A 21,221-nucleotide genomic window follows, 5' to 3' on the forward strand; every position below is an offset into this window, starting at 1 on the left:
GTTCTCCTTTTATTAAAGTCCATTTGTAATTTTGTGGTGGACGGATGGAGTCGGTCATATTATGTTTAAAATATACCTAGGAAACATGTCATTGGTATTTTAAGTCTATATTTGACATAAAATATGAATTATATCCCATTGGTGAGTTTGTGTTTTTTATTATTTTCGCCTCGGAGCCGCAGCATAATCGTTTGATGCTTGATTGCGCATGCGGATGTAAAAGAATCATCATATAATGAATCTGGTAATATATTCAAAATATCACGACACAAAATTCTTTCAAAGGTGCTTGAATATATAATCTTAATATAAGAGTTCGTTTAATTTTATTTTAATCTCAGATATAAGATTTTAATACACTTTGTCTTTTATATTTATCTATTTTTTCTTAATATAGTCTTTTCAATAATGATAGTTCTAACCAGTATAAATTATTAGTAAAGATATTTAAAAAGAAAACAATACATATTTATTACAAATAACTTACTAAACTAATTTTTTTAATTTATTCAAAATAGTCAACTGGTTAGTATAAATTATTAATACAAGTTGATATATTAAAAATGATAGGTCTAATGATAGATGCGATCGAACTGATACACACATACAAAAGAAAGCAGATCCATATTGAAACTTGAATTAGCCAACTCATCTTATAGTCCGTTCAAGGGCTAACCACGCACACGAACGCATGCGTTCTTATCCTCAATATTCAAATCATCAACAACCTAAGCGTGCCATCAGGATTTGTTTTCCACAACTTCCAAATATTCTAAATTTTATTAAACCAACAAAAAAAACATGGAAATTAAAATATAACGAAAGAATTTCTGATAATGTTACTATATACTACTTCATTCAGATTCATCTCTTTGTAATTTAATATTAATTTTTATCCTCTATTTTTTAAAATTTTAAAATATAAAGAGTTTAAATATAATCAAAACTAAACAATACTGCAAGAAATAAAGAAACCAGCTTGAACATCATATGGGGAAAAAAGTCCGAACTTAGCTGAAACAGAATCTTGTCATCTCAGAACCTAAAGATATTCCGTCATAATAATAAGTAATCATAAGCATTGAGTGAGTTCAGTGAGTTGAGAGGACAGGGTTATCATGCAGTCTCCGAATGAGCCTTGCTTATAGTCAAACGGTGTGTCAGCTTTCCCAGTATTATAATCAACATTGAGCCCCTTTCTTTGAATGGAACACAACACGCCCCCACCACCAACTTTCCCTCCCTTCATAATTCATATCTCTTCCCACTCCCACTTTCATTCACTGATGGCCTTCGTCAAGATTTTCTCCCTCCATGCTCTCATCTCCTTCGTCTTCTTCTGCTACACTGTCTCTCCCTCTCCTTCTGCCTCCTCTGACGTTGAACTTCTCTTGGGGCAAATCAAAGCATCCTTACAGGGAAACACGCAGGATATCATTTTGTCTTCTTGGAACTCCTCTGTACCTCTTTGCCAATGGAGGGGTCTCAAGTGGGTCTTCTCCAATGCCTCTTCTCTCTCCTGCTCCGTCTCTTCTCCTCATTGGACCAGTCTTTCACTCTTCAAAGACCCTCATCTTCATTTGCTCTCTCTTCAACTTCCTTCGGCTAATCTCTCTGGTTCCATCCCCCGGGAGCTTTCTGAGTTCCCTATGCTTCAGAGCCTCTACCTCAACTTCAATTCCTTGACTGGAACAATTCCTCTTGAACTTGGCTATAGTTCCTCCCTCTCCGACATCGATTTGCGTGAAAATTTTCTGAGTGGAGCTTTGCCTCCGTCCATCTGGAATCTGTGCGATGGGCTTGTTTCTCTCAGACTCCATGGAAATTTGCTCTCTGGGTCTATTCCAGAACCAGCATTGCCAAATTGTTCTTGCGAGAATTTGCGATTTCTTGATTTTGGCAAGAACAACTTTTCTGGGAATTTCCCAGACTTCGTTACTCGTTTTGGTGGGTTGAAACAGCTTGACTTGGGTAGTAATATGTTTGTAGGCTCGATTCCTCAGAGCTTAGATGGGCTAAGGCTCGAGAAATTGAACCTTTCCCACAACAATTTCAGTGGGGTTTTGCCAACTTTTGTGGAACCCAAGTTTGGTGTGGATATTTTTGAAGGGAATAACCCAGACTTATGTGGGCCACCCTTGAGAGGTTGTGGTGGAAATTCTAGTTCTAGACTAAGTGCTGGTGCTATCGCCGGTATAGTTATCAGTCTGATGGCAGGAAGTGTTGTTTTAGTTTCTTTGCTGATTGGGTATGTGCAAAACAAGAGGAGGAAGGGCAGGGGAGAGAGTGACGATGAATTGGAGGAGGAAGAGGACGAGGAGAATGGTGATAATAGTAATGGTGATGGTGGTAGCAGTGAGAGCAAGCTTATGTTATTTCAGGGTGGCGAGAATTTGACGTTAGACGATGTGTTGAATGCAAATGGGCAAGTTATGGAGAAGACATATTATGGGACCGTGTACAAGGCAAAGCTTGCTGATGGAGGGACCATTGCATTGAGGTTATTGAGAGAAGGTTGCTGCAGGGACACGGCTTCAAGCTTGCCCGTTATAAAGCAACTGGGAAAAATTCGCCACGAGAATTTGATTCCTTTGAGAGCTTTCTATCAAGGAAAAAGAGGGGAGAAGCTCCTTATTTCTGATTATCTGCCTCTTCGGACCCTGCATGATCTTCTGCATGGTAATTATAGGATCCTTCCCTTCTTGTTTGTGTGTGTTTTAAATGTAACTCCTTGCATGGCCATTTCACATTCATCAAAAACTCGAGGTGAACCAATTGTTTCAAGTGTCTCACTGCTTATTAGAATTTTAATCCTTCGTGCTCAAAACATATATAAGGGAATAGTCTTTTCATTTATCCCAGAACTAGATTTCTTCTTCAACTGAGGCACTACGGGAATAACTTCGATTGTAAATTGTTCGCGAAAAAGGTCATGCTAACTTTGGTCGCATGTTTTTAAGCTATCATAGGTATATTTGAACTTCTATGGAGAGGATCTCTTCTAGAGACATGAGATTAGGACAATACACTAATGAATACTTTTATGGAGCAATAATATTCATGAGGCTCATTTGACACCAAGATTCCACAATAAATCTTGAACCAGGTTTGGTTGCATCAATAAAGTTAGTAATGAGAAACTTTATCTTGGACTATTGAGAAGCCTTCTAGCTCAACATGCACTTGAGCAAATGATGAAAATGGAAATTTCCAGATTGGTCCTTTAGTTTGGGTGCGTGAACTCTAATGATGTGTACTTCAGTTGGCTACTTTTTTCAAATAGTTGAATGGCCATGTCCATTACATGGGCAAATGCCTATGCATTTCATTCTTGATCTTCGTTCTATGGAAGAAGAATGATTCAAAACAATCACATTTGAGACACCAAGGACTTGCAAAATGCCATGGGAACAGAGAAAAACACTCGACCTAATGCAGCTGAAAGTTTTAAATCATGGTCCTAAAATATTGACAAGTGTCTGACAATCTTGAAAAATTTATTACTGCATAAAAAATAATTGCTGCCCCTTTTTCATTTGCAATCATGGCATTGTATGAGGCTTATTGGCAGTCTCTGTTACGTCTGAAGTGGAAGGTAGTAGCAAGAACTAATCTCTAATGAATGTCTTTTCATTTTATACTTTATTTGTTTGGACTTTTGATATCAAGGGAATCTGATTTGAAGGCTTCATATAGCTTGCAATTGATCCCTCTCTTTCAATTTTGGTTTTCGGCAGAAATCAAAGTAGGAAAACCAGTGATGAACTGGGCTAGGCGACACAAGATTGCATTGGGAGTAGCTAGAGGGCTTGCATATCTTCACACAGGACTTGATTCTCCAATTACACATGGAAGTGTCAGATCAAAGAACATTGTTGTGGACGATTTCTTCGTGGCCAGGCTCACTGAGTTTGGGCTTGATAAGCTGTTGGTTCCAGCAGTAGCAGATGAAATGGTGGCACTTGCCAAGTCTGAGGGTTATAAGGCTCCGGAGCTTCAAAGGATGAATAAATGTAATTCAAGAACTGATGTTTATGCATTTGGAATATTGCTGTTGGAGATTTTGATCGGGAAGAAACCTGGAAAAAGTGGGAGAGGAAGTGAGTTCGTAGATTTGCCTTCTATGGTGAAAGTGGCAGTTTTGGAGGAGACAACAATGGAGGTGTTTGATGTGGAGATTTTGAGAGGGATAAGAAGTCCGATGGAAGAAGGGTTGATTCAGGCTTTGAAGCTAGCAATGGGTTGTTGTGCCCCTGTGGCTTCAGTTAGACCCAGCATGGATGAAATTGTGAGGCAGTTGGAGGAGAACAGACCAAGAAACAGGTCTGCTTTATACAGCCCCGCAGAAACTAGAAGTGGAAGTGGTACCCCATTTTGAGCTTTTGCATAACTAATTGAGTCTTATTCATAATGTGTCTTTCTGAGCGCGTTTCTGGTGGATGATTGTAATTATTTTCTAGATAATGCATTTTAGAAAAGGGAGATCTGTTCTGTTGTTCATGGGTGCAAAGAAACATTTCTGTGTATTACACATACAATGCTATAAGAATCAGTCATACGGAAGTTTCGTGTCCACGTCTTATAAACAGCATAAGCTCTATAAAGGTTGAAATTTGATGAAATGATCTTGTGGCAAACAAAAGTGTCATGGATTCATTAACGTTGATCCGATCGTTTTCTGGAGTTAGTATCTTGTGGAGATGGCACTGAAACTTTTGCTTGATAGGCACGTTCGAAGTATTTGCGTTTACTGTCTGATCAAGACGATATCAATGAAATGAATCCAAACACGTTATATTACAGATGGCAGTTGAATAAAACATTAGCTTAAAAATGATATTAATTACAGTATAAACACCATCAGGCGGACTAGTATGTGCAATATTCGAAGTACAAATGGGTTTCCAACGAGATTAAAACAGGTCACTGAGAAAGGGCACGCGATAAATGCGATTCATAAGAAGAGAAGAAAATGCTGATTCAAACAGATACACAAGAAGCTATTCCAATAATAATAACATCAACAAGTACATCCTTTTCTCCATTTTAGCCATTCATTTGGGACAAACCAAGTGTTCTCTAAAATGAAGGGCTTACAAACATTGTTCAGGGAGCAAGTAGACAAGATCAAACTATATATAACTGGGGAGACGAAAATAGACTAAAGGGGAAGAGATGAGAGTAGATTTGGTTTCCCTCTAAAATTAAGGGAACAACCCTTCAATTCAGTAAGTGAAGCAATTGGGAGAATGGCCTCTTGTGAGCAATCATTGCTATCAAATTGATGACAGTTGACACACTAAAAGAAATGTACACCCTTTTCTTTCCCATTTACAATATCTAAATGGGGACAGACGTGACCAAAATGGTTGCAAACTCACTCAATACACCTAGAAAATGCAATAAACGAGGAAAAAGATTGAGAACTTTACTTTCTTCCTTTCCTCTGTCCCTTTTCTTTCGTTATTCTATCTTTGTTTTGGTATTAACACGCAGAACCCCTCCGGCAGCTAAGAACACCGGCACCAGAGGTGATGGTACCAACCAAAGAAGATGATTTGGCTGATAAACTTGAAGCTCTGGCATAGCTGGCTCCAGACCCAGCACCTGACGAAGTGAAGAAGGCACCATTCAGCAAAAGGTCTCCCTCTGACCTCCAATTCCAACTTTTCCATACTCCTTGATCCGTGTCAACTCTCTTCGTCACCTGTCAACATCATTTTTCCCACTTTTAAGGTTTCTGAAATGGCCTATCAAATAAATACATAGTCCCTTTTTTCCACATATCATAGAGTAATTTACCTCCTTAGCAAAAGCGTTCTGAGGGGCAAGGTATCGGTTCCCCTGGCTATTAATGGTGGGATCTGCACTGCCACCAATTGCATACATTTCCCAGTGGGTGTAGTCATTGTTGACCACGTGGAAATACCCGTGTCTGCATCTGCGTTTTCACAACCCCCAACCTCCATTGTTAATTCAAGCTCACAGTTTAAAACCATCAATACATCATTTGACAAGTCCATATGATTTACCTTGGCATTCTCTGAATAAGGCCCTCCCCAAAATGGTTGTAGGCAATGGTCACTTGCATATGCTTATCTCTCACATAAGAGTCACTGTGACCCAAAAGCATCACCTGTATCAACAGAAGATCGACACACGTTAATTACTTCTCCCATTTATTTCAGTGACTCAGGATGGAAGAATGAGGAGAGAGGATTTACCTCATCGTGGTGAGTAAAGAAATTGTTGGAAATGGTGATGGCAGTCGAACCCATGACAGCATCAACAAGACCATCTGCACATTTAGAGAGTGAGTTGTGATCAATCCAGATGTGGCTCGCACCAAAGATGGAAATTCCATCTCCATCAGCCATGGTCCTCCATCCGTAATGCGAAGGCGAGCTACGAACCAAGGCGTTGCCAGTTGGTTTGCAGTCATGGATGTTCAGGCCGTGGATGATGACGTTGGTGACGTATTGGATAGTGATGCATCCCCCATAAGCGATGTGGACGTTGACACCGCGGCCATCGATGGTCTTAAAGCTGTTCATGATGAGCTCTTGCTTTAGAGTGATGACCATGTCCCTTTTGAACACAATCCATAAGGGAGCGTCTTGGATGACGGCGTGGCGGAGGGTGCCTGGTTTTGGGTTGACGGGGTCGTCGTCGCTCGGGTCGCTCACAACGTAGTACTTTCCGTCTCGCCCTCCGACGGCATTGCGTCCGAACCCAATGCCGCAGTTGGCCAGCTGTTTCCGGTGGCGTTGCCAGTTCCGGTCACACCGCCAGCAGTCGTCGATAGGATTCCCCGTCCCACAAGAGAAGAAACCCAAGTTCCTTCTTTCCGTATGATTGCGTATGCTCCTGCAAATTCCATGCGAGTCACATTAATGTGACAAGCATTGTATTATTAGTGCAAGACTGCAAGATAAAATGTACACACTAAACTCGACAATGGACACAGTATCATGTACTGTATATTAAGTATGATTTGAATTATTAACAGTCTCATGCTCATACGATATAATTGCAGACGTAGCATGGGGAACTAATATTCCTGATTTTAGAGACTGGTGATCTTTCTTCGTTCTCCTCCACAGGACAAGATCTGATGATTCTGCCTCTCTACTTGGGGTGTCGGTGGCCATCCTCTAATTAAAAGAATGGAAATTTGGTTTGAGCTTTTTTGGCGGCGACAATATGAGGATATATTATTGGGGAAAATATATGAAAAATGAATGTAAAAAGTTGGGTTTTTTAAATTCATATTAGAGTATCTCTGAATAATAATTATCTTTCCCAGAAAACACAAATCGTATCTTCAGGCTGGAGAGACAGAGTGGACAAAGGAATCGTTCATGCATGTAACACCATCTATGGTTGAAAGACGTGGGAACTGCATAGATTCCTATCCGATTCCTCTGAATAGAAGGAAGGGGCTTCAAAATTAAGAATGGATGAAGGCAAAAGGTATTAAATGTCGATAATTAATTTAATAATGAAGAAGATGTAGATAGAGTATCATATAGGAAGTAGTATTAAACAATAGGTAGTAATAGATGAAAATAAGGGAAGAGAGAAGAGATTAATTAAAAGCGGGAGGGCCGGATCAGGCGACAGAAGCATGTGGTTAAGCTGGCAAATAGAATACAAAGGCGATAACGCAACTTTTCAAGAGATCTCATCTTCTGCAAAGAACATGGTGCGGCTGATTCCTTTGAGTCTTGAAAGGGAACTCGAGAACGTGAGCTTTTAATTAAAGCAACAATTATATCTCTAAATAAGTTAGTATTAGATACTTCACCCCATCACTCTTTTCCTTTCTACTCCTCCTCCTACATTCATCTCCAATAAATGAGAATTTTCACTGAATTAATGCCTCCAACTGATGACAATCAGCAGCTATAGATCTTTCTTTACTTGATTTTCTTAATCAGTTATACTACAGTCAGGGGAGGTTTACAACACCTTGTCGCTTGTGCTAATAATGTGGCTTGAATCTTGGGAAATGACAATAACGGAAATTTTATTGAACTATAAAAGAACGTATACGCAGTAGTAGCTTGTTAGCAAAGCAATGGGAGAGGGAAAAATGGCAGCTTTCATTTAAAACTCGCACTGACCATCTTGACTGGGTTTTTATTAAAGTGAATGGCCAGGAAAGAGAAGAAAATGACATGAAAGTGGAATGAGGGTAAGTTATTAATTCGCCTCAGTTACTAATAGATCATTGGATGCCAGTGGGTTTGGATTGCTGATCATGTATTGGCTTAGAAAGGCCATGTGACTTCCCTGTTCTAAGCCCGAGACCAAATTAAAATAATGCAACCACTCACATGCCACGTGAGATTAAATATTCATTCGCACAGGGAAGGAAAAGATGATGAGAAAGAGAGAGAAAGAGATATTACATATCGACCATAGTGGCTATCTCCTCCGGATTTTTTACTGCATGCTCATTCGAAGAGTCATTGAACCTGGAAAAAGGCAGCGCAGAAGTAAGATAATGTTAATTTCCCGGAATGGCTCACGAAATCATACTTGCTACAATGACTACAGAAACATGCAAGTTTTGTGATTTGGACTTCGGAGTTAAAAAGTAAAAACAGAGAGTCTGGCAATAGATTGATGAGTTGCTGTAGCTTTCTAAGAAAACTGGCCGGTAATCACAGTGTGCACACTGAGCTGAAGGGTCATGAGAACATAAGAGGATATTATGAAGGACTCAAATTTTCCAGATCCGATCTGAAGTTGGCGTCTGGCGAGAAACAGAGTGATTGGCCAGATTTGGAAGCTTTGTCATCATATGGAGTTTTGGAGAATATACCTTTTCACAGGGAAGGCGATGGCGGCGGGTAAAAGCAAGGGCATGAGCAGAGAGGTGAGGGCCAAGAATTGGAGAGAAACAGAGATCTGCATTGCTGCTTGTTTGCTGTGTGTGGTGAAACAGGGGAGTATGAAGTTGAATGAGGGAGGGAATGACGAAGGAAGGGGCGGGGGTGGGCTTTTATAGGGAAAGACCCGCCTTATGGAGGTCGCCTGCTGCCATAATGCCACGTGGATTTATACGACCGTACGAAATTACGAATCTTGTTATCTCCCCGCTCACAGCCTGTCCTTCCTTGCAAATTTATTTTACCCATTTGGCAAATCATTTATTTTCAAGATTTTAATTATATTCTAATAATAGTTAAAATATACATTTAGTCTTTTAATTAAATACAAGATTTTAATTTGATCCCTTAACTTTTAAAAGTATACATTTAGTCCTTTAATTCTAAAATTATTAGGCTTGAATGATTTTTTTTGGTAACAATTATGGTTATTTTAAAAATTAAACTTAATATTTTAGTATTTGAGAATATTTTGTCAATATTTAAGATTTCAATATCATCATTTTTGTTAACAATTTGAGGGTTGAAGGATTAAAATATATTTTTAAATTAAGAGATCAAATTGAAATGTTATATAAAGTTAAAGGATTAAATGCATAATTTAACTCTAATAATTACGGATCAGAGTCAATATCAAATTAATTCACTGGCCTTCCTTCATTTTATTGTAATTAAATACTGAATTCCCATTAATCAATTATCTTAATTACTTTTAATTTGGTTTTTACTGCATGTTATGTATAATTTATTAATAAGAAAATTTTGGATTCAAATTTTCTATGAAATATAAAAGTTGGTAAATAGCCACTAGAAAGCAAATTAAGTGCCGGAAGAGCGATCAAATTAAAGTTATTCATATTTCAAAAACTGGAAAAAAAAAAGTATTCTAGCATCTGAGATATATTTTATTTTATTTCTCTTCTATTATATTATATACGTATTCACAAGTGACAGAAGAAAATTTCAAATGCAGGGTTAGGTCTTCAATTAATTAAGTAAATATTTTTTACTCGATTTCAACATGCACGTACGTACCATATTTATTTGTTGCAAATATATATATTTGTGCGACCGCGCGCGCAAATGGCCTAGACTTTATTTACATATATGATAATTATGATGGATGTAATTCATAAAAACTGATGCATATGGAAATGCAATATTGAACTGAACTACTCATCCACTATATTAGCACTATAGTTTTTACCCATCGTCGTGGCTGTTGGGTGAATTTGCCTGGCTCAGTGAATTTATCTGAGCCTTGCAACATTTAATGACAGCAGTAATAATATCCATATACTTCATTTACGAGATATGTAAAAGCCTTCTGCAATCTTGATTCTGACCTATATATTGAGAACAAATTTTCTAAGAAATTAAAAATAATTTGAAAGGATTGATTAATTGGTAAATAATAGAAGGCTCAAAGATCTAAATCCTTTTTCAATGATCTGAACCTTTATTGTAACAGAAGCTGGTAAAAAGGAGAAAGAATTCTCAGCATGCATGACCCCTCCTTCCTCATTTACTAAAGCAGAATTGACAGCCAGCTAGTTGGCCAAGTGCTTACTGTGCATGAGTTTAATTCGCAATGTGATTCTTGATTTTTATTTAATAATCAAGAAACTTTTCAGTTTCACTAATTAATTATATTCTTATGAGTTAGTATGAATAATGCAATTCGACCTGTTGATAAAACCTCATGTGGCAGCTAGCTAGTTGGTATATAGGATGGGGAATTCTGGGTGTATGTGGCTGCGCTTTTTGCCTTGCAAAACAAAAGAATGTCTTGAATTTTAAAGAGGGCTTTTGATACGTGCACGAAAAGCATCAGTTTCAAATTAAAAGAGTGATCATCACTCTTACGCAGTCACATCACATTTTAGCAAAATCAAAATCTACTAGAATGATGAGGACTCACCATGCATATATGCAGTTTAATTTATCCATCCGTCATTTCACTTACGTATATCGACCCATAATAATATATATCTCGGATATAAATAATCTATAGTGTTTAATTACTAATTTGCTGTTATTTTTCACCAGCTTGGAGCACCATATATGTATCAGATAATTAATGAACAACGCATATATATTCACAAACGGTGCCCTGCGTTTTTGCGTTTGAATGAAGATGCAAGTGAAGCTAAAATTAACAGATCGATCAGTAGTGTAGGCACTTTTGTTGCTTTTGAATCTTGGGCATCAATGATCAGATGAAGAAAGCGAAGTGTGTAGGGCTTGTATCAAATTTTGCCCACATAAAAGAAAGGGGTTAATGACTTTAGTGTTGGTCACAAAATTAAGAACGGCCAGCTTATTATTAATTAATATATTAAATTAATTACACGAGCAACGTGCATGCTTGTGATGAACGTGTTACACCAAATTGCTTGCTTATGCTTCTTGTTGTCCTCTTCAAGTTCTTCATTTTCGGCTTTTGATGATTTGCTGCTTCTGTAACGTTACTTCCCACCAATAATAAAGGTCCCTCTGATTATACTTTTCGTTCTTTTCTCCGCTAGCTGCCTTCTGTTTTATGCCTTAATTGGTCATTCATTGGTTTTGTCTCCATCTCTACTTTAAAACTTTAAAACGCGCTAATCATATTATCATCTTCATTCATTTCTCTTATTCCCTCGATTATCAAATTTGTTAGAGATCATATACATGAACATATGTTTTACAAATGCATATGATTAATTAAGTGGCCCTTCGCTGAGTCTGAGGAAAATAACAAATCTAGAATGATACTTTGGAATAATTTATTAATATATGTAACAAGAGGAAGCAATATAATGCAGGCCAAAAAAAATATAATGCAGGCTTTCACGTCTTAAAGATTTGATAATGTGAAGAATAGCGAAGGCCGAAGGGGGCAGCAACAATGAAAGAAGAGTTAAGATTAGGTTTGACCCAAAAATGGCGATGCAAATATTATTAATTTCAACTACCACATCATCACAGGCACTTACTTGGATGCATATTATAACTAATGCACACTCACATGCATTATTCTTCACTCACCCTTCTATTACTATAATATATCATATATATGAGCGTGACTATTTTTGTATTCGTATATATAGACCATTTTTGGTTTAACTTATACATACCATATTAGTTTCTATGTATATGTTAGCCACATATTGCATTTTATAATTTATATATATTGCCGCTCCGGTCCAGTTGCAATGATTATACTACCTCCGGTCCTAATTATAAGACCCAGTTGACTAATTTGAGGAGATTAAAGAAAGAAGTTAAGTTAGTTTTTTGTAATAAATAGGTGTTGTCTTTCCTAAAATATCCTTACTAATCAACTATATTGGCTAGAACTATAATTATTAGAAGAACTACCTTTAAAAAAAGCATAAATATGAGAGACAAAAGAGATTGGGGTCTTATATTTAGGACTAAAATAAAAGTCAAATAGAGTCTTATATTAAGGACCGGAGGTAATATAAAAGAAATAATAAGATATAATTGGACGATAGATATATAGTGACGAATCACAATAATCACGCAAATATGAGATTGTGCGTCCCATGATTATGGATGAAGATCATAGCTTGTGACCTTAAGATCTCACCTTTGATTTGATTTCCCACCTTTGTTTTGGTCTTCCATATGTACAAGTAGTTATAACGGTAAAAAGTTTCTTTAACCTTCAAAGATTTATTTATTCAATATAATCATGAATCGATCAATATATGTTTTGTTATAACTTATAATCGATAAGTCAAACATCTCTATATATGGTCCAATTGGGCTATGTGAACATTCACATGGATGAGGTTGACAACGGAAGTGGTATGTATGAGATGAAGGAGGAATTGGGGTTGAAAATGATTTATTAAAAGCGAGAGACCATTCTTTGACAAAATCATGAGTGTTAAGCACGCAGCAGAATATATACTCTTCTCACTTCTCAGGGCTAATTAAGGGGACGTCTTCCCTAAGTCATGCCTCCATGTCATCATATTATATTTCTCCGGTCCTAAATATAAAGTCTATTATGTAATACAAATTACATTATAAAATGAATCTTATATTTAGAACCGAAAGAATATTAATTAGTATATGTATTATCACTTTCAACTTAATTAATGATCCCACAGTTTTAGTATGCCATGTATCCCTCCATCCATCAGTTGCATATTACTCATCCAGTCTTAAATGTATGAAGAATCTATTTTATAATATAAATTATACTATATAGCGGGCCTTACTAACATTTAGATTAGAGAAGTACCTTATAAAAATTTTTCTTTCTCTGGCCTGGTTTCACTTCCTGTTATGTTTGTCCTTTTATCAGTAGGAAATTTGGGCCAAAGAAACAAGCTTATTTCTAACTTCACTGACAGTAATTTCTTGACTATTGGAAACTAGAAGCCTAGCTAGCTGAAAACATTTCACTGCTTACTCAAAAATATTACTACCTCCGGTCTTAAATATAAAAACTAATTGATTAATTTGAGTAGATTAAAAAAAATAAGTTAAGTTAGTTATTTGTAATAAATAGATGTTGCTTTTCTAAAATATTCTTGCTAATTAAATGTGTATTGACTAAAACTATCATTATTAGAAGAACTACCTTAAGAAAAAAATACATAAATATGAGAAACAAAATAGATTAAGGTCTTATATTTAGAACCAAAATAAAAATTAAACGAGATTTTATATTAAGAACCGGAGATAGTATTTCCAAATGGCTTATGCACCAGGGATGATGTGAAATATTTCTAATCGACCTTCTAGTTTTTAACAGCCATGAAATTATGGTCGCTCCAGCAATGATAATGTTGGCCTATACTGTGGTTCTGAGAAATGCATTTAGTTACATACATCTAATTTACTCCTCCGGTTCTTAATAAAAGACCCATTTAACTAATTTGATTAGATTAAGGAAGTTAGGTAAGTTAGTTAATTATAAGAAATATGACATATTTTTTCTAAAATACCATAATCATCTTTCTTAATACCCCCTTGTCCTCTTCTACTTGATTATAGTTGAGGAAGTATTCATATGGGTAATTTAGAGAAAATTGATAAATATGAGAAATGGGTCTTATATTTAGGACCAAAACCAACTCAATAATTGGATCCTATATTGAGGACTAAAGGAGTATATTCTTTTACTATGAAAAATGTGTAATTTAATTTAAATAGTTTTAAGTGAAATGAAGGTAATTTACTTTTAAAAAAATCGCAAATTAGTGTCTCTAATTAATTGAAATAGGTTCTATTCACGATTGTTTTATTTTATAGGCTAATATATATATAGCCTTTCATTGTCGGCGTAACTATGCCCTGCATTTGCAACAAACTAATGAGGACACCTTGTAGTTAATCAACCAAAAAAAAAATGTTTTTCTTTATTGAAGCTTGACTCGGAAATGTCATATATATTAATGTATGACTTATTTACGAGTGAACATTAGAAGAGAATTCTCCTATATATGCCACAAACACAGACATGTACGTAAGATACCCCACATGGGAGGTACTAATTAATTATTCTTTTATTTGTAATCAAAGAAATAAACAATTGGGTTGATTCTCGCACTTAATTACTTACAATCCCTTGCCTTCCCACGATTCAAGCTTCCAACTTTGAAAACTTGCGCTATAAATCCTAATCGACTAATTTATAATTAAGCTGTTTGACTAATTAATAAGTAATCACGCATGGAGTATAGGAGTATAACGATGTGGATCAATTTTTTCAAAAAGAGAAGGCGTTCAAAAGTAATGCATGGATATATATTTATATATATATATATATATAATTGGCCAATGATGACGGAGGAGTTCACATTAGCATCGATAATTATTTTTCGAAACGAATTTTTATGCAGGAAATTCAAATTAAACACACAACACCTTGTTAAATAATGTACAATGTCACAATCAAATCCTTCGCTAATTGCTTGGGCTAATCGATTTATGGGGTCTTGGACCTTCATTAATGAACCATAAAAAGTAGCTAACGCTAAATAAAATATGTGGAAAAGTTGTGAAAAACAATGTATTTGACTCAAATCAATAGAGATTTTTCTGGGCAAAAATCAACAGAGAATGAAGCAATACCAATATATATTAATACCACTCTGTTCCTTATTATAGGTCACTTGTATCTCAAAAATTTGTTTGAAAATATCAATCACTTGTAATATAATTAATGATCTTTTAAAATTTTACCCCTATTAATTTAATAAAAAATTAATTAATCTCTCTCTCCATCTCTCTCTCAATTTTTCATTTCCTATAAATTCATCCCCCCCTCTCTCTTTCTCTCTCAACTTTTAATAAGGGTAAATATTAAAAAAAAATGGTCAATTTAATGTATTTTTTAGTTTACAGGTTTGGAATACAAGTGACTCATAATAAGAAACAGAGTGGTAGATGCCCATGGTAGTTGAGTCTCGCTGAAAAATTCTCAATTTCCCCCCACAAACGAGAGTTTGAGGCTTATTATAAATGGAAAAGATCATGTTAAAAAAACTTCTAATTGGACTCCACCATACTTAAATTCAATTTATAATAATAATAATAATAATAATAATAATATTATACAGGAAAAATGATAATTGGAGCCCCTCTAAGATCATTAATAGTAGTTGCAGATCTTGAATAATTGAAAAAATATGCATGGTACGTCCTGATGGCAATTCACAAGGACCATGATTCTTTTATGAGATTTCAATAATTAGAATTCTTTAATTCTGATTAATATTGTCATTTCCCTATTAGATATCGGATGATTATATATTTTTTTTTAAAAAGGAAACTATGAGGTTGCATTTGAAGAAAAAGCGCGCCGTACGTAAAACGCAATCCCCAGCAAACAAAAGGCTTGACTTCCTTACATCCCCAGTCATATGCTGATCATAATTCTATATATGTCTGCTATAATCACACACACACACACACACACACAAACACACACACACACACTTTTTTTTTTTTTAAACGCTGATATGCATAATAAAGCACTCTTAAAAAGAATTACATTGTACATTTATTTGATCGTTAATAATGTACCAACCATCTCTACGAATTTTGATCTAGTTTAGTTTTAGAAGAACAGATTATTTATAACTAGACTAAAACGTGTAGTTAAAGTTTAAAAACATAAAATGTGGATGATGTATTCAAATGATGGTTATAATGCCTTAGGAATTAAGTTCCTGATAGGTAATGTTTGAGGGCTTCCTCCTTAATTAACTAATTAATTAAGATAATTCATAATAACGTAAGAGTTGAAGCATATGTTGTAGACTTGTAGACATCGTTGCTTGTTTCAGGAACGCATATGGCTGGTTGTTATAGCTGGAAGTTTGGATTGGGAAGAAACCAATTTAATTAATAATAAGTTGCTCAAAATTTTCTGAATGGGGTTAATTATGTATATGATTGCGAAATTTAATTAATAAGACACTTCACTTCTATTGCAAAACAACGTAACCGCTCTATACAATAATTATTCGCAAGGGAAAAGACAATAATTATTAGGTAGTGACATGTGAACAAGCTATCTCCCACAGGTTACACCCTATCCCTTTCACATGCCAATAAAACAATATCTAATTTATTTGCTAAACTCATCAGGAATCTAGCTAGAGCCTAACACAACTTTGCCCTAATTAATTAATAACGCATAATGTGAACTGGCTTTGTATTATAAACAACTAACTTTAATTTATTTCAAAGCTCCATTTTTAGTTAGTGCACTTATCTATCTATAATATAATTACGATTAGCTCTTTCTCAAAAGAAACATGCTCATATAATATGAATATGTATGTTGTGGTGCCTAGCTTGTTTAATATACATGGCATATATGATACATAGGTAGGTATAATTATAAAAACATTACAAAAGATAATTAAAATAAAAACACTTAATCCGTGGTGATATTAATTAATTGATGACCGCATATATTTGCGTGCTTCCCTCCGGAAATTTCGATCATACCAATGAATTAATAAATGGTACATATTCTGAATATATTTATATACAAGGTGCAAAAGTAATGGAAAGTCAGGTACAACGGAAGAAACTAATTTCTCATATATGCAGTGAATTGAGATTTAAGTTCCTGCTGAAATAAGTGTCCATAATGCAGCAACACAAGTTATGCATAGATAGAATGCATGCCTTGGTACGTGTCAATCCCTTATTCAGGCGTGTGTATTCTTAAGGACATGCATATTTGTGATACGTATATAAAATAACATATCCTACACAATTTAATACTATGTGCGCAGAGAGAGAGAGAGAGAGAGAGACCTTTTTGTCTGTGCTGCATGAAGATGATTCTCACAGAATTTTTAAGAAAATAGAAAGAAAAAAGGGATGATAGATGAGAGAAGTGAATCACATGCATGTACTCATTATATATTTTTCATAAGTTAATTTATTTATAAAAAAAGTCTAGAAAGATATAAGAAATTAAAGATTGAAAGAACATTGAGGTGGAGGTGAGTACATGAAGGGATATATGTGGCCAGCAGGATTCCCTTGGTTTGAAGAATGAAAAACCTCTGGATCGGAGGATGAAAACAAGAGTGGAAGAAGTCAATTGTATGTGTTAAAAAAAGAAGACATGGAAGGCACTACGTAGTACATGATGAAACCAATGATTAGGAGTAATTTAGCAAATGATGGGAGTGATGAGGAAGAATTTGGGATTAAATAAACGGGAGAATTAAAACAGCAGGCGCTGTCATTGGCGTGGAATGTGGGAGGCTCATAATGTGTTGGTGGACATCATCATTAACAAACATGGTACAGAACAGAATGTATATATGATGAACGTTACGTTGTTAATGAAAGTTTTGTTTAGGCAAAGTCGCCTGAGATGATTGTGTGGCTGCCATTTGGGTGAACGTTGTTAAAAAAGGGGGGGGGTATTATATATATATAATATTGTATAGTTTGAAATGAATTATGTAAATAGATAAGAAGAAAAGAAAAGGAAGAGGAAATGATTGAGAGATCGAAGAAACATGTGAGGATGGATGGAGGGACGGATGAGTGGGACATTGGGTGCATGGAAGGGTACTGGGGAATATATGAGGGTGGCCGGGTGAGAGACAAATGCCAGCTTTTGCCACCTCGATCCATTCATTATGACTCTTATCCATTCATTTCTCTTTACTTCTCAACTCTGTTCCCATGTGACCCCCCAACCACCCCTTCATTCTTTTTAAAAACCTTTGCTTGTGCTCTTCCATGCAAGCATCTTGATATTCATAATAGAGGGAAAGCCATCATGAAAATGTTTGATGAGAGATGAGGCGATGAGATCCCTTGTTGGGCTTTTGGACCCAATGGAATTAAACCACAAAACAAGGCCCCATATGGGCTTTCTCAACAACAAAAATGAACACCTGCTTCTTCTGAAGGGTCAGTCTTGACCCATATGAGCTCAACCTTCAAAGTACTGTTTCTCTGATTTTGATCATTAAATTTTAAGCAGAGCTGACAATACAGGTCAAACCTGTCGGGCTTCCCAAATAAGCAAAGTGCTCACAAAGGGGAAGATTGACTTTTTAGTATTTTTAGCAAAGTGCTCACAAAGGGGAAGATTGACTTTTTAGTATTTTTCATCATGGTATTCTGAATCATAACGATGATACACAGAATGTCTGGTTTCAACTAACAAGAATACCTTCCATACAAGTTTTTCCTCTTTGGAAGGACACCTGGATTGAAATTTATTACTCATTCTCAATCAATGCAACATCAGTCATCTTTTTTTTTTTAAAAAAAAAAGGCTCTTGTCTTCCCCAACAACAAAAATGAAAACCGGCTTCTTCTGAAGTGGAGAGTCTTGACCCATATGAGCTCAACCTTCAAACTACTGTTTCTCTAATTTTGATCATTAAGTTTTAGGCAGAGCTGACAATACAGGTCAAATTGTCGGGCTTCCCAAATAAGCCCGATTCCTTTTATGTATAGAAGCCCAAATAAGCAAAGTGCTCACAGAAGGGAGGATTGACTTTTGAGTACTTTTCATCATGGTACTCTGAAAATCATAACATGATACACAGAATGTCTGGTTTCAACTAACAAGAGTACCTTCCATACAAGTTTTTCCTCTTTGGAAGAACACCTGCCTGAATTGAAATTTATTACTCATTCTCAATCAATGCAACATCAGTCATCTTTCTTTTTTTTAAAAAAAAAAAAAACAAGGCTTTTGTCTTCCACGCAGAGTACAGATTATGAGAAACAACTCTTAGCCTCCACTATTTCATCCCAACCTCTTCCCTGCCAGAACAAAAGGAAAAAGAAATCTATAGATGAAGAGTCAGATCAAGAGTTTGATCTTTCTCTTTACGATGACTCATTATGCCAATCCCGTGATCGTCGTTTGTCAATGACATGTTCCTGCGCCAATTCCTCAAGCCTCTCTCGCCGACATCTTCACAAAACCCACTGCTCGAACAGCTTCCCTCATAAAACACAGCATTCCCGCCAAATCTAGGCGCAACGTTCGCTCCAAAGTGGTCAAAAATCTGATGCGTTTGGAAGTGACCGAGGTTTGAAGCGAGGAACACGGTAGGATTCAGAAGACCCATTTGATGGGTGGGAGCACCAAAAGGCATTGGAGGCGGAAGAGAAGAAGCAAAAGAGGCAGATGAACACTCAAATGCCCTTTTAGCCTTTCTCGCAGCCGTTCTCTCTTTTTTGTGGGCATTCTGGTGTCCTCCCAAAGCTTGAGAGCTGTAAAACTTTCTCGAACAGAACTGACACTGGAAAACTCGAGAGTCTTCTTCTCCTCCTCCGACCTTGCGGACTACTTTTTCCTCATCTTCCATGTCAATACTCTGTGAAGGGAACAGCGGAAAAAGGCAGTTCAGAATCGCTGAGGCTGTTTGCGATGGAGTGTGACCAATAAATAGAGAGAGGCGTATGGGCTTGGGAAGCGGGAAGAGAAGAGATAAGAGACATTTTGCGTTTCCCAAACAAAACATTTTATTCATTCCATCTTAATCTTAGCATGATGCAACTCCATAGTTCGCAACTTGAATCTGACAACTTCGCCGTTTCATGACTTTCTTTGGCTTCTTGTCTTCATAATTATTGCCCCTTCCAACTTCTTCTCCTTCCCCACTATAAACCATTTAGAACAGTTTATAATAACTTTTTAATAGTAATTTACGGAATATGATATAAATATGTGAGAAGAATTTTGTCTCAGTTTACATAAAACGTGTTTGTAGGAAATTTCTATTATGATCTCAAACAGGCCCTGTGTATCACTTCCCCTGCCACCTTTGGAGATAGCTTTACTTTATAAAATTAATTAATTTTAAATATTTATAATTCTGTATATAGAAGACTGCTTTTCTGTTGTTTTTATAACTCCATTAAGATGGGCTTTTAAGATTCTCAGTTTGTTTTCGTCAAAATCACATTTTGACTAAAACCAACCATTTTCAGTTACACACTTCATGGATACAAGAGACCATTAATAGGAGGGAAAAAGTAGTGTGTATGTATTTGGAATTTTGAAAAAACAGGAGGCTTCATATTAATCTACCGCTATACAAGAATTTCATGTTAAACAAGTACTCCCCACCATTACAAAATATAGATCATATTTTAAAAAAATTTCTAAAATATATGTAAATTTTGTAGAATTTTAAGAATAATTAATGTTTTTGTTTCAAAAATTATCCCTAGTAAGTTTTGGATTGGATTAATATCATTGTTGGTCTTTATAATTTAATTAAATTTGAATTTTGGTCCCTATACTTAAACTCAAATTAAATCTTTATGAAACTATATGATCAAAATCAATGACTTGAAATTACAGGAATCAAAACTAAAATTGGATCAAACTATAGTTAACTATGTTAAGATTTCATTTGAAAGAAAGAAAATGTTTTTAAGACATCAACTTTTTTTTTTGGCTTTTGTGTTAGTTAAAAATGACTATATTGAGTACCAAAGGAGTATTACATTACCTAGTGATGCAAAATCGTTATATAAAAAACAACTAGTTTAATGATTTGATTTATAAATAAGACTAAAAAAAATTCTTTCTAAGTTGTAAATAGAATCAAAGGAATATGTGTTTAATTTTATTAAAAAATATCTCTTTTCATTTTTATCTTATCCTTCACCAATCATCACAATGAATGACAAAAACTAAATATACTCTTAAAATTAAAAACAAGACAAACAAAATTACAATTAAAATTATAAATTCAAACTAATCTATGGCCAAGCCTCGTAACTCAATGACACCAAACATACACATTAAGTCTTTTTAAAGCATGAGGTCTTAAGTTTAGACGCTTT

The 21,221-nt window shown here is 35.6% G+C and overlaps 3 protein-coding genes across 3 annotated transcripts; 1 reads left to right on the forward strand and 2 right to left on the reverse strand.

Annotated features, from left to right (window-relative positions):
• Positions 1–1,286: 1,286 nt before the first annotated feature.
• On the forward strand, positions 1,287–4,564 carry LOC114752133 (putative kinase-like protein TMKL1). The gene is made up of 2 exons (XM_028940855.1): positions 1,287–2,679; positions 3,738–4,564. Exons 1-2 carry the CDS (start codon positions 1,287–1,289, stop codon positions 4,376–4,378), a joined length of 2,034 nt encoding a protein of 677 aa, XP_028796688.1. The 3' UTR covers positions 4,379–4,564.
• Positions 4,565–5,469: 905 nt separating this feature from the next.
• On the reverse strand, positions 5,470–8,963 carry LOC114752134 (probable pectate lyase 8). The gene is made up of 6 exons (XM_028940856.1): positions 8,831–8,963; positions 8,415–8,480; positions 6,225–6,867; positions 6,033–6,136; positions 5,803–5,941; positions 5,470–5,707 (listed from the first exon to the last, which is right to left on the reverse strand). The coding sequence occupies exons 1-6, from the start codon at positions 8,920–8,922 to the stop codon at positions 5,486–5,488; spliced, it is 1,266 nt and encodes a 421-aa protein (XP_028796689.1). The 5' UTR covers positions 8,923–8,963; the 3' UTR covers positions 5,470–5,485.
• Positions 8,964–19,163: 10,200 nt separating this feature from the next.
• On the reverse strand, positions 19,164–19,732 carry LOC114752132 (protein LATE FLOWERING-like). The gene has a single exon (XM_028940854.1). The coding sequence runs from the start codon at positions 19,730–19,732 to the stop codon at positions 19,208–19,210; it is 525 nt and encodes a 174-aa protein (XP_028796687.1). The 3' UTR covers positions 19,164–19,207.
• Positions 19,733–21,221: the final 1,489 nt, after the last annotated feature.

The sequence above is a fragment of the Neltuma alba genome, unplaced genomic scaffold, assembly GCF_004799145.2.
Source record: "Neltuma alba isolate B1F8T4 unplaced genomic scaffold, ASM479914v2 tig00007251_pilon, whole genome shotgun sequence".
Classification (NCBI taxonomy): Eukaryota; Viridiplantae; Streptophyta; class Magnoliopsida; order Fabales; family Fabaceae; genus Neltuma; species Neltuma alba.

Bases quoted from the DNA above. Each gene is read 5' to 3' on its own strand.
- LOC114752133 (XM_028940855.1), top strand. From the start codon at position 1,287: ATGGCCTTCGTCAAGATTTTCTCCCTCCATGCTCTCATCTCCTTCGTC. The intron at 2,680-3,737 runs GTAATTATAGGA...GGTTTTCGGCAG, and splicing joins CCTGCATGATCTTCTGCATG to AAATCAAAGTAGGAAAACCA.
- LOC114752134 (XM_028940856.1), bottom strand. From the start codon at position 8,922: ATGCAGATCTCTGTTTCTCTCCAATTCTTGGCCCTCACCTCTCTGCTC. The intron at 6,868-8,414 runs GTAATATCTCTT...TGGAATTTGCAG, and splicing joins ATAGCCACTATGGTCGATAT to GAGCATACGCAATCATACGG. The intron at 5,708-5,802 runs GTAAATTACTCT...TGATGTTGACAG, and splicing joins AGAACGCTTTTGCTAAGGAG to GTGACGAAGAGAGTTGACAC.
- LOC114752132 (XM_028940854.1), bottom strand. From the start codon at position 19,732: ATGGAAGATGAGGAAAAAGTAGTCCGCAAGGTCGGAGGAGGAGAAGAA.